This window comes from Amblyraja radiata, chromosome 12, assembly GCF_010909765.2.
Source record: "Amblyraja radiata isolate CabotCenter1 chromosome 12, sAmbRad1.1.pri, whole genome shotgun sequence".
NCBI classification, from domain to species: domain Eukaryota; kingdom Metazoa; phylum Chordata; class Chondrichthyes; order Rajiformes; family Rajidae; genus Amblyraja; species Amblyraja radiata.
In genome coordinates, this window is record NC_045967.1 from 5,577,253 (window position 1) to 5,590,886 (window position 13,634).

At 45.0% G+C, this 13,634-nt stretch overlaps 1 protein-coding gene across 1 annotated transcript in view; it reads left to right on the forward strand.

Annotated features, from left to right (window-relative positions):
- Nucleotides 1–459: 459 nt before the first annotated feature.
- The window catches only part of abcb7 (ATP binding cassette subfamily B member 7), a 70,786-nt gene continuing 57,611 nt past the window's right edge, over nucleotides 460–13,634 (forward strand). The window contains exon 1 of the mRNA XM_033030140.1: nucleotides 460–634. Coding sequence (XP_032886031.1) covers nucleotides 503–634 — 132 coding nt within the window. The 5' untranslated portion in view covers nucleotides 460–502. The remainder of the gene's footprint in view (nucleotides 635–13,634) is intronic.

Consider the following 13,634-nt stretch of genomic DNA (forward strand, 5'->3'; position numbering starts at 1 on the left):
TGGAGCCGGTTGCTAGGGGCGAGGTGCAGAGTGATGGAGCCGGTTGCTAGGGTCGGGGTGCAGAGTGATGGAGCCGGTTGCTAGGGGCGGGGTGCAGAGTGATGGAGCCGGTTGCTAGGGGCAGGGTGCAGAGTGATGGAGCCGGTTGCTAGGGTTGGGGTGCAGAGTGATGGAGCCGGTTGCTAGGGGCGGGGTGCAGAGTGATGGAGCCGGTTGCTAGGGGCAGGGTGCAGAGTGATGGAGCCGGTTGCTAGGGGCGGGGTGCAGAGTGATGGAGCCGGTTGCTAGGGGCAATGAGGTGCAGAGTGATGGAGCCGGTTGCTAGGGGCGGGGTGCAGTGATGGAGCCGGTTGCTAGGGGCAATGAGGTGCAGAGTGATGGAGCCGGTTGCTAGGGGCGGGGTGCAGAGTGATGGAGCCGGTTGCTAGGGGCGAGGTCACAGGTCGCGTCCGCACGGCGCGGTGACGTGAGCGCTCCCACAGTGCAGCGGGCGCGGCCTAAGATGGCGCTGCTCTGGACGTTGCTGCGAGGCGGCGTTCACTTCCACAGGCGCCGGCTCATTTTCCTCTCACAGCCGGCCAGCGCCGCGCACTTGCTGTGGAGCTCCAGGAATCGCCCCGAGCGGCGGCCGGAGGTGAGCGGTTACGGGGCAAAGGCAGGAGAATGGTGTTTGGGAGGGAATGATAGTTCAGCCATGGTTGAGTTGTCGAACTCTGCTCCTGGAAGTTGTGAAGCTGCGAGCGTGGCCGTGGGAGGGAAGGTGATGGGACTGAGGAGAGAGCGGCCTGGCCGCGGGTGGCACCGCCTGGCCATCGCTCCCCAACACGGTCGGGGCAGCTGGTGCTTCATGACCGCGTCAGGCCGGGAGTTTCCAGCCAAAGATAAAGGGGGCGTGTGCGAGAAGCGTCAGTACTATCTTATCAGCTGACCCTGTACATTTATCACCACTGTCATGTTGTACATTTACATCGAACTTTAAGGCATTGCTGTTGTCTTTATTTTAAACACCCGTTTGTTATTTGCAGATTCTGTTAGCGCTAAAGGTTGTTCTTACTCCAACGCGGTGGTTGTGTTCATGAGAAACCTCGTGCAATAGAAAATCGTGTTATGAAGACACTCGTGACAATTGGGGAAAGGGGGTTAGGCGCTAGATAGTTTCAGACTTGCTATAACACATTTAAGCCCGCCCCGGGTTTTCAAAAGTAAAAATTTTTCCAATAACAATATGTTTACTCTTGTTGTAGCAAGCTAAAAATACTAAAGGCTATATGTTACATTGTTTAACCAGAGTATGATTGTACAAGAGTCAATAGAAATGACACAGCATCGCAGTTCCTCCCCACATCAAAATTACTACTTGTCAGTTTCCCAATGGCCATGTGTGGTTAAAGTAACATCAGTGTTTTGAGAGACAATATGTCTGAGGTCAGGTGGAAACAGTTATTGATATTGTTTTGTTGTCACATGTACTACGATATGGAGAAAAGCTTTATATGCTATCCAGTCAAATCATACTGTACATGAGTACAATCAAGTCACAAGGTAGTGCAATGAGAAAAAATACCAGAGTTATTGTAAATACCAGTGTTTAAGTGTTGTAGCATTACTGCTGCAGAGTAAGTGGAGATACAAAAAGTGCAAAGGCCCTATTAAGATATCTTGGGAGGTCGGTGCTGTGCCCGTGTGTTACTAGAGGTTGATCAGTAGGGAAGAAGCTATCCTGAATCCGGTGATATGTCCTTTTAAGGTTTTGTATGTATCTTCTGCCTGATGTAGAGGAGAAGAGGGAATGGCTGGGGTGGGACGACAGATAGCACAATGGGCTAAGTGTTCGGCTGGCAACCGGAAGGTAGCCGGTTCGAATCCCGCTTGGAGTGCATACTGTCGTTGTGTCCTTGGGCAAGACACTTCACCCACATTTGCCTGTGTGTGAATGTGTGTGAGTGACTGGTGGTGGTCGGAGGGGCCGTAGGCACAGATTGGCAGCCACGCTTCCGTCAGTCTGCCCCAGGGCAGCTGTGGCTACAGAAGTAGCTTACCACCACCGAGTGTGACTGAGGAGTGAATGAATAATGCGATGTAAAGCGCCTTGAGTATTAGAAAGGCGCTATATAAATCCCATCCATTATTATTATTATTAACTTGTCATAAGGCGACATGAGTGAAAAGTGAATTTATGTGGGGGAAGCTGGCTTGTGTCATTGCCTGTTTACATGCACAATTCTGCTATTTCTAAGGTCGTGGCCAGAGTTATTGCCAAACCAAGTTGTTATGCACCTAGATAGGATGCTTTCTCCATTGCATCTGAAGTTAATATAGGTCATTGGAGTCATGCAAACGTCCTTTGACTTCTGAGGAAGCAGAGACATTGGTGCACTTTCTTGCTGTAACTTCAATGTGGTTGGTTCAGGACAAATAGTAACTTGAAACTCTTGACCACCTCCACTTTGGTATCTTTGTGCTGACTGATGCGTATACAACACCTTGTTTCGGAAGTCAATAACAAGCCCTTTTGTGTTGTTAATGTTGAGGGAGGGGTTATTGCTTTGACGCAATTTTGAGAACCGTTGTTTTTTTCTTCCTGTATTATGTCTCATCATTGTTTGAGTTCAGGCCCACTATGGTGGTCCCATCTGTGAACTTGTAAATGGAGTTCCTTTTAAATCTCATCCAAACCCTGGGGAAAAAGACTGTGTATTCACCCTTTCTATGCCCCTCATGCTTTTATCCACCTCCTTTTCTTAAATTATAAAGAATAAAATCCTTGCTTGCCAAACCTTTCTCTGTAAGTCAGAACATTGAGTCTTGGCAATAATCTCGTATGTCGTCTTTGCGCTCTTTCCAGCTTAATGGTATCTTTACTATAGCAGGACAACAAAACTGTACTCAGTATTCCAAATATAATGACCAATGCTATGTGCAACTGTTACATAATGTCCCAACTATGCTTGCCCTGACTAATGTAGGGTAGTGTGCCACATGCCAATTTCACCATTCCTCTCCCCAGAGATGCTCCAGAGTTACTCCTACATTTTGTGTCTATCTGCCAATTTCACCACCCTGTCTTCCAGTGACACCACTTTCAGGGCGATATGTAATTGTACTCCTTGGTCCATCTATTTTACAACAGTACTAAGGGTGCTACTATGAAAGTATTGCTCTGATTTGACTTCCCAAAGTTTAGCACCACGCACTTGTCTGAATTGAATACCATTTGCCAGTGTTGGCCATTTACCTAGTTGATCATGATCCTGTTGATCATGTTCACCTTCTTCACTATCTACAATATTTGGTATTTTAATGTTGTCTGCAAACTTATTAACTATGCCTTGTACATTCTTCTCCAAATCCTTTACAAAAATGTGCACAGTTCCAATCCCAATGGCACCCCACTAATCACAGGCCTCCAGTCTAAACAAAAACTTTCCACCATCATCCTGTCATCAAGCTAAATGTGTATCCATTGAGCTTACTCTCCCTGGATCCCATGGAATCTAAACCTTCATTCTACCGTGTGGGACCTTGACAAAGGCCTTGCTAGACAATGCCCACAGCCCAGTCCTCATCAAATCTCTTGGTTACCTCTTCAAAAGTCTCAATAGATTTGTGAGACATGATTTTCCTTGCACAGCTTTATACTGACTATCCCTAATCAATTTTTGTCTATCCAAATTCCAGTAGGTCCACCTTCTCAACGCGTGCCTCACGCGACCATAACGGCTGCTGCCGCCCGGCTCTCCTCCACTCTCCCCTCCCCCCCCCGGCCCGGCTCTGTCACGCTGGCAGAAGCCACAGATCGGCTGGTCCCCCCGCTGCTTTTCGCCGTCCTCACTGGCGGCCCGCAGGCTCAGTCGGGATCCCGCCCGCCCACTCCACCCTCCCTCCCCATATTCGAGGTCTGAAGTGCCGAGGATGTGAGGCCATGGAGCTGAGGCTCACTCTGAGGCCGACGGCTGCTGGGCGGCCCTACCCCTCTCCTCCCTCCCTTCTTAATATAATATCAATGGGGGTGGTTAGTGTGTGTGTGTGACGCCTCAGGCCGCCCCCTCCCCTCGCAACCGCGCATTGCGGGAACAGACCCAACGGGTCTGCACTTGGTCTAGTAGTTATTAAAGATCTCTTCTCCCATGGCTCTTCACAAAGACAGTCTTGTTGGTCTTTAAGGAGAACTGCTCTTTCCTTAGCCTCCCTTGTGCTCTTAATAAATGTGCAGAATTTATGGGATTTTTCTTTATGTTGCCTGCCGCATTCATTTGATGTATTTAAATCCTGTCCTGATTTAAATAAAATACGTCTCCATTGAAACACAAGATTCTGTGGAATTACACATGCAATGTAAGTGAGTACATCTCTGAATGTTCTAACACCTTTGCTAGTTCCAAATGAATTCCACGGATGATCTAAAAGCCCTTGCTGTTTCCAAATGACAATAGACAATAGGTGCAGGAGTAGGCCATTCGGCCCTTCGAGCCAGCACCGCCATCCAATGTGATCATGGCAGATCATCCCCAATCAGTACCCCGTTCCTGCCTTCTCCCCATATCCCCTGACTCCGCTATCTTTAAGAGCCCTATCTAGCTCTCTCTTGAAAGTATCCAGAGAACCGGCCTCCACCTGAGGCAGAGAATTTCACGGATTCACAACTCTCTGTGTGAAATTAATTCCATTGATGGTCTAAAAGCCTCTGAGGACAGGGAACCCAGGCAAGCCAAAGTTAGTCTTGAGTAGGCAAATTGTCCTATTATTGCCAGACAGACAAATGTGCCACTGGCCGTGTTTGATGTGTAGAGTGACAAATAAGTCTGGTCTGGACATTTCCTTCATCTCTGTCCCAATGGTGCAAAGTAACTTAACGTGTCTGTTTTGATGTATGCCTGATAATACCCTGTTATCTTACAATGGGCTGATACTTACATGAATATGTCATGGTCATGTCAATAGGCAGCTCTACTCGATTACAAAGCTGTACTTTTAATTTCAAAATGATTAACATTTGCACCGCACATTAACACAGATACTCAGTTAGAATGCCTACTACATCCACATAATTTCAGAACTCCTGAATAATCCCTAACGCCACTTACATTCTCATCCAAATCATTAAAGTAAGTAACAAAATATGATGGACCCAATTCCCTGCACAACTCACTTGTCACAGGCCTCCAATCTGAAAAAAAAATCTACAATCACCCTTATCTTCTACCCTTCGAATTCAATTTGCTAACACATCCTGGACCACCTTTAGCATTATCATGAACTCGTTTTTTGATAAATGCTTTGTACTAATGTTTTTGTTTGTTTTTCACTGTCTCATAGATGTGTAATTTACAAATGATTTATGTTTTTATGTGCTGTCTGAATATCTACCTGTGATGTTTTGCAAGCAAGATTTTCATTACATCTGTACCTCCACTGTACTTGTGCATGTCAATAAACATGAATTGGCTTGAAGTGTGCAAACTGAAATTTCTCAAAATATGATTTAAAATTTGCAACTATTGACTTTGAACTAGAAAGAAATATTCTGATCGATTGTTTCAAACATTGGTGAGTCAAAATGGAGTTCTGGTTACCTTTGGAACCATAGAAGTTAGATGACATTTTGTAATTTGCTTAATCATGCATTTCTTTACTTGGGTGTTGCTGCTTTGCTAGTTTTGTTTGGCATTGGTCATTCTCTGGTGCTCTAGTTTTACTTGTCAATCAGCCGTAAAAAGAAAATCACTTGTATGATGGCTTTTGCAACATTTTAATGTCACAAGCACCTTTGTAATTATACACTAAGTTATATGTTGTCCATGTAATTGTTTCCACAATTTTGTTAGGGGGGGATATGAGGGATAACCTCGTCCCTGCCCCTTCCCTCGTGTGGCCTTCATGGCGTGATTGACAGAATTCTCAACATTTTTTAAACTTTTACTTTTACACTTTTATTTTTTATTGATGGGAAGAATCCTCTGCACCTGATGAGCGAAGGGGGACTGAGTAAGATGGCCAAAAATCACAGCTGTAAGTGGTAGCGTTTTATCCAAAATCAATATACAGTGCAAACAGGAAGTTGTCAAGTTCAGACTCAAACCATTTGCAGTGCTTTTACTTCAACCCAACCCCCAACCAATCATTTGCAGTGCTTTTACTTCAATCCCAAACCCCCACCAACCATTTGCAGTGCTTTTACTTCAACCCAAACCCCCACCAACCCATTTGCAGTGCTTTTACTTCAACCCAAACCCCCACCAACCATTTGCAGTGCTTTTACTTCAAACCAACCACATTTTCATTTTCAAACCACATTAAGGGCACTCAAGGTCAGTAAAACCACACTCACAGTTTAGTAGACATGTGTTCAGTGTTATTCACAGCTCAGACTGAGAGACGTGACATTCTCACTTCCCCCATCTTGCAGAGACTGACTGAGGAACAACACTTCCGGGTTTTATGGTCCCTCCCCCCTCCCACCAGCAGGGGCAGCAGAGATAATCTCAACATTTTTTAAACATTAATAACTCTTTTATTTTTCATCGATGGGAAAAATCCTCTTGTCCTGCGCAGCAGAGGGGAACTCTGAGTACGATGACCAAAAATCGCAGCCGTAAGTGGCGGCGTTTTTTCTTAAATCATGAAACAAAAACAGGAAGTGGTCAAGATCAGACTTTTAGTAATATAGATTTCCATTGGTCTTTTCATCAGGTCCTCTCTCATCAGCTTTAGATTTGAATTTTGTTCGAATTCTTACAAGGATAGTATGGCGCGACACAACTTTGGATTTATTTCCAACTATGGGTTGGGTGGAGGGGGGGGGGTGGACGAGAGGCAGGTATATCACCACTTTTTCCTCTCTTTTTCTTTTTTCTTTTTTTTTTCTTTCTTTTATCCACTCTTTGGCTACACTACTTTGGTAGTCTAGGGGTCCTATCTTTGCACCGCTCACTTTTTCCTCTCTCTTGTTCTTTCTCTTTTGTTTTCCTTTATTTTCAAGTTAAAATTGAAGCTGTACATTAACTGTATAATTTTATATGCTTCCCTGCATGGAGACCCGACCTTTTCCATGTCGGGTCTCCGTTGCCGTTGGGGCCTAGCGCCGTGGAGCAGCCTCGAACCGGAGCGATCTGGGGGCTCAAGTCACGGAGCCTGTGGAACTGTGGAGCTGTGGACCTACGGACCTACCTCCGTGGAGCTAGCCGGCTTCAGAGCATGGAGGGCTGCGGGGGCGAGCTGCTGCGACCCGACTCCGGTGGATGGTGACACCGGGAGATCGCGGGTCCCCGGTGGGAGACTGCTTTGCGGGGCACCGGCAGCGGCGACTTCTCCCGCCCGAATTGCGGGGTTGAGATTGACCTGGAGCGGGGCCTTACAACGTCCGGCGCGGCTGTAAATTGTCGCGGACTTGCTAGTGCCCGCCGGGGGCTCCAACATCAAGACCCGGGGCAGGGCCCTACATCGCCCGGCGTGGCTTTGAGTGGCCGCGGACTTGCTTGCGCCCGCCGGGGGCTTTGACCTCGACTTCGGGAGAGGAATGGAGAGCAGGGGAGAGACAAGTTTTGCCTTCCATCACAGTGAGGAGGACTCACTGTGATGGATGTTTATGTGAATTGAATTGTGTTGGTGTGTGTCTTGGTTCTTTTTTTGTATGGCTGCAGAAACCAAATTTCGTTTGAACCTCGTGAGGTTCAAATGACAAATAAAAGGTATTGTATTGTATTGTTTTATTCTTGTACAATTGCTTCTAATAAAAAATAAATAAAAAAGATTTGAACTTTTATGAAGATGCCGATGACTATCCTAAATTAATCAGTTGAAGTACATTTGCTACAAGGAAGCTGAATTAATAGTAATAAATGAAAATTTATACAACCTAATTGCATTATCAAAGTGTTGTTCGGGTTGAGGACATATTCCCTTCAGGAATTCACTCAATCACCAACCACAAATATGAGACGTGGAATAAAATCCATTCTAGCAGAATTTATGTATGTGTGTGTGTGTGTGGAGGGGATATAAATTTATTTTCACAACTTTTGTTTCTTGCTGCATGCGCAGATGCTGCTGCTTTTTGTTAATTATGGAAATTATTTGGAAAATTATGAACTGAATTGAGAAAATAGTTAAGGCGTGCAACATACTGGGCTTTGTTAATAGTGACATGTGGAAGTGGGAAATTCATACTGGGCCTTTTTGTAAACCAATAGTCCAACTTCAACTGGAGTAGTCTCCATATTGTGGAAAGGATGTGAAAGCATTGGAGAAGATCCAATAAGGATTTGTGAGTAGGATTTATGGAATGAAATACTATAGTTACAAGGATACATACCATTAGTTTCTCTGGAGAAGAGAAGCTGCTAGCTGATAGAGGCTTATAAAATGATTAGTCTGGGCCGAATGGGTCGGTATTGTGTAAGGGGTGAGGACTGGAGGTCACACTAATAAAATATAAAGGAAAGAAAATAATAGTGGCATGAGGAAAACCTTTTGATGCAGTGTGTGATTGGAATTGGGAATGCAATCAATATGGATGTGATGAAGACAGGCTCCACTATGGCTTTCAAGAGAGAATTTGACAAACAACACGAGAAACAATTTGCAAGATTGTGGAGGAGGAGCAAAGAATGGAGGTGGAGCTAATGAGTTTCTCTGGTAAAGAGCCTGTGCAGACCCAGTTGGCTAATGGTGGCCTCCTGTGCTGTCATTATGAATCTAAAGGAATAAGCTTGTATCATTACCAAAATAAGTGAACCTGAGGATTGGGATCATTTCAAAATTTAGCACAGGAGGACCAAGCCATTGGTAAGGAAAGGCAAAGTAGAATATGAGAGGAGGCTTACTTGAAACACAAAATCAGATTGTAGGAGCTATCATATATTTGTAGAAACGAAAAGATGAACAAATGTTATTACAGGTCCTATCAGACTGAGACAGGAAAATGTGTTGGAGAATGAAGTGAGTGAAAAATTAATCATGTTGGGTGCTGAATCAGGTGCTGAATTATCTTTTATCAAGACTGTTGCAAAGTGTTTGCTTATCTCACTTATGTGGGTAACCCTTGCAGTACCAAATTGCCTATGCTCTTTCTTTATGTAGTTATCAAAGTAAATGCAAATACATTTTATTTGACTTGCATCCACTTTTTCATACTTTCTCCTTTATTTCCTAATTTCCCTTTTAATTTTGCTTATATATTTTTTTAATGCACTTCCAGACTTTATGATACATTGACCTCTCGGTGATTGATACGTTGTTCTTTTGCAACATGGCATCTATATGCCCTTTGTCATCCAGGGGCTTTAGATTTAGCAGTCTTACCCTTTTTATGGGAACATATTTACTCTGGGTTAAGTTCCATTAGTGGGAGAGTCTAGGACTAGAGGTCATTGTCACATCTTCGCCTCAGATGTGGAATAATACTGATACTCACAATATTTACAGGTTACATTCCTTTGTCTCTGTGTCTATTATCTCCCCCGGCCATGGCATCCTGCCGTGGCTTATACAGCACACACCCGATCTGACCTTCAAGTCAGCTGACATCAAGGTCAAGATATTAGCATATCATTATCATGACTCATCGTCATGTCATCCCTCCTTTACCAGAATTAAACTTTAAATTAATATGTATTCTTTCTAATATACTTTCCAATTAAATTTTTACAAAACATATTTGTGTTTTCATTTGTGTTCCAATAACTCATGAAACAGATGCATTACAACTACAAAACAAGTGCAACTTTTTACACTCTTATAACCTTAATAAACTTGATCATAATAAACAGTATCATAATAACACAACTGCACAATCAAACAATTCTTTACTCATAAGAATGATTAGCCAAATACAGCATAGCCTATGAAACACTAACTAAATACTTGTACAAATACAAACTAATAGTTTTTTCCCTTAATACAAATAATAACCTGTAAGCTTCCTTTGCCTTTAACCAAATGTCATATTCATCTGTATAATTACTCAGCAAAACTATAACCTATAATACGAAATCGTTGTATCACTTGGGGACTCTCCTTTCACGCTTTGGTCCACCAGCTGGCAAATAAGCGTCAGAGCCTGTTGAATCTGCCAAGGTGTTGTCACCCAGACACCTTCTCTGCTCACCACCTGCGTTGCAGAGTGCTGCCTCTGCAACTCTGCTCACCACCTCGGAAATGCTGGTTGTCTCAGGAACATCGGTCACCGGATGTCGTCTGGCCCCTCTGAATCAGTAGCTCTTGGTGGATTTTGGGCTACCTCATTTTGAGTGTCTCTGGACATGTACTTTTTGACGCTCTATACATTTATCTTGTAGCTACCACCTTCTGGAGACTTGACTGTCACCATGCTGCTGCTCCTCGATACAACATTGTATGGCTGGCAATGGTATGGATTTGAGTATAGGAGCAGGGAGGTTCTACTGCAGTTGTACAGGGTCTTGGTGAGACCACATCTGGAGTATTGCATACAGTTTTGGTCTCCAAATCTGAAGAAAGACATTCTTGCCATAGAGGGAGTACAGAGAAGGTTCACCAGACTGATTCCAGGGATGTCAGGACTTTCATATGAAGAAAGACTGGATAGACTCGGCTTGTACTCGCTAGAATTTAGAAGATTGAGGGGGGATCTTATAGAAACGTACAAAATGCTTAAGGGGTTGGACAGGCTAGATGCAGGAAGATTGTTCCCGATGTTGGGGAAGTCCAGGACAAGGGGTCACAGTTTAAGGATAAGGGGGAAATCTTTTAGGACCGAGATGAGAAAAACATTCCAGAGTGGTGAATCTCTGGAATTCTCTGCCACAGAAGGTAGTTGAGGCCAGTTCATTGGCTATATTTAAGAGGGAGTTAGATGTGGCCCTTGTGGCTAAAGGGATCAGGGGGTATGGAGAGAAGGCTACTGAGTTGGATGATCAGCCTTGAACATATTGAATGGCGGTGCAGGCTCAAAGGGCTGAATGGCCTACTCCTGCACCTATTTTCTATGTTTCTATGTAAGCAGTGTCTATTTTACCGCTATAATCTCGCCTCACAAGCACATCATCCCCAGGAATTATTTCAGAGTGCCTGGCTCCTTGTTTCAAGTCGGCATACCATTTTGCTGCATCTTTCTTTTCGGCATCAGTCTCTCATCTCCTGGTCTTCCATGATCTTTCGCACTTCTGGTATTTTAGTGCAAATTTTCCTTCCAAACAAAGCTTCTGCTGGACTTTGCCCTGTCGTTGAGTGAGTGATCGGCCGATGTACAGCTACGTATGCTAACAATGCCTCCTTCCAGTTTTTCCCTTCAGCATGGGCGATTCCTATCCTCTTCTCTATGGACTGGTTTTGTCTCTCTACTTCTCTGTTAGCTTGTGGCCATTTCGGAGTCACCATGTGATGATGGATGCCTGTGATTCCCATGTATTCAGCAAATGTCTGGGAAACAAACTGTGGTCCATTGTCGGAATACAATGTGACAGGCAACCCGTGTCTGGCGAAGATCTCTGCTAATGCCTGTACAGTTTTTTCTGCTGTAGTTAACTTCACCACTGCATACTCATAGTACCTACTATAGTAGTCTACCACTACCATAATTGATTCACCTGTTGGAAGTAGTCCAAGAAAGTCAACAGCTACGTCAACCCATGGTCCTGTTGGCAACTTTGTACTTCTAATTGGTTCTGGTGGGTTGCTCCGGTTTGTGATTTGGCATCCGTGACATGTCTTGACAAAATTTTCGGCATCTTACTCACACCCTGGCCGCCACACTTTGCTCCGCAAATTCTGTTTAGTACCGACGATGCCTAGATGTCCTCCATGAGCTAATGACACGATCCTTGGTCGTAGTGCCTGCGGGATGTCCAGTCTGCTACCTCTCAGCACTCACAGACCAATTACACAAAATTCATCTTTTATGGGAACATATGCTTTGTAAGGGCATTGATCCCATTGCCCACTGTGAATACGCTCTCAGGATCATGTTCTGATTCCCTCTCAACTTCCTTTGTTGTCACGGCTCCTGGCGTTGACTGAATTGCGACAAAGCGCACAAAGTTCTCTGCTTCTATCTCTAGTGCGGATGTTGCTCCCAGCTGTTCATCCTTCACCAGTCTCGACAGCGGGGCCTGTTGTTTGATGTTTGTTTTCCCAGCAATGTGGACTACTTTGTACTTGTACTGTTGCAGTCTCAGCACCCAACGATCTATTCTGGCACATGGCTTGGACCGTGTCGAAAAGATCACTTCTAGCGGCTTGTGATCTGTAACAAGTTCAAATTCAATGCTGTACAAGTATGCATGGAACCTTTCACAGGCCCACACAAGTCACAGTGCTTCTTTCTCTGTTTGAGAATACCTTCTCTCCACGCTGGTTAACGATCTACTGGCATATGCTATGATTCTGGGTCCATCTGCATGTGTCTGCACCAGCACTGCTCCTAAGCTGACCGGACTAGCATCTGCTATGACTTTTGTTGGTGCAGCTGGATCATAATATCCAAGGGTTTCTGCACTCATTAGACTGTTTCAGTGAATTGAATGCCTGTCTCTGTTCACTCCCAAACTGGAACGGTATGTCTTTCCTGGTCAACTTTCTCAGTGAATTTGCCAGTGAAGCAAAATTTGGAATACATTTTGCACAGTAATTGACCAGTCCTAGAAAGCTCCTCGTTTCGGTTGCATTCTGAGGTTCACATGCATCTGCAACAGCTTTCACTTTAGCTTTGGCTGGGTTCAGCCCTTCGCTTGTGAGTCCCATGAAATCCATCTCAGAGACGCCAAACTTGCACTTGTCTTCATTCACGGTGAGACATTGCTTCTTGAAGTTTAGTCAACACTAGCTTCAACCTCCTGTCATGCTCTTCACGAATTGATGCATGGGCGATGATGTCATCTGATATGTTTACTGCTCCTGGTACACCTTGAATCACTCTGCAGATCTCGTACTGATAGATCTCGGGGGCAGCATTGATTCCGAACATCAGTCTTTTGAACCGGTACAATCCGCAGTGAGTGACAAATGTTGTCACCTCTCTTGACTCAGGATGCAATTGCAACTGATGATATCCCCACTTGAGATCAATTTTGGAGAACACTTTACTGGTTTTGTGGAATTCCCTGCCACTGAGGGCAGTGGAGGCCAAATCACTGGATGGATTTAAGGGAGTTCGATAGAGCTCGAGGGGCTAGTGGAATCAAGGGATATGGGGAGAAAGCAGGCACAGGTTATTGATTGGGAACAATCAGCCATGATCACAATGAATGGCGGTGCTGGCTCGAAGGGCCGAATGGCCTCCTCCACCTATTTTCTATGTTTCTATGGTTGATAACTCTTGTAGCACCTCATCAACTGTAGGAATTGGGTGTCTTTCTCTGATTATTGCCTCATTGGCTCTCCTCATGTCAACGCCCAGTCTAATGTCACCATTGGGTTTGGCACAATCACAACTGGACTCACCCATGGTGTCGAACGTTCAACAGGCTCAATAATGTGGGCGCCGTTGTCGTTGGGGCTGCAACGAGGAGCGGCCTCCAACAGGAAGACCGGGGGCTGTGGTGCCGACTACTCACCTCACCGTCGCGGAGCTGGCCGAGTCCAGAGCGGGTGGAGCGGTGGTGGACGCTGCTACGACCCGACCCCCGGAGATTCGGTGGCTGCAACTGCGGGTTTGGCGG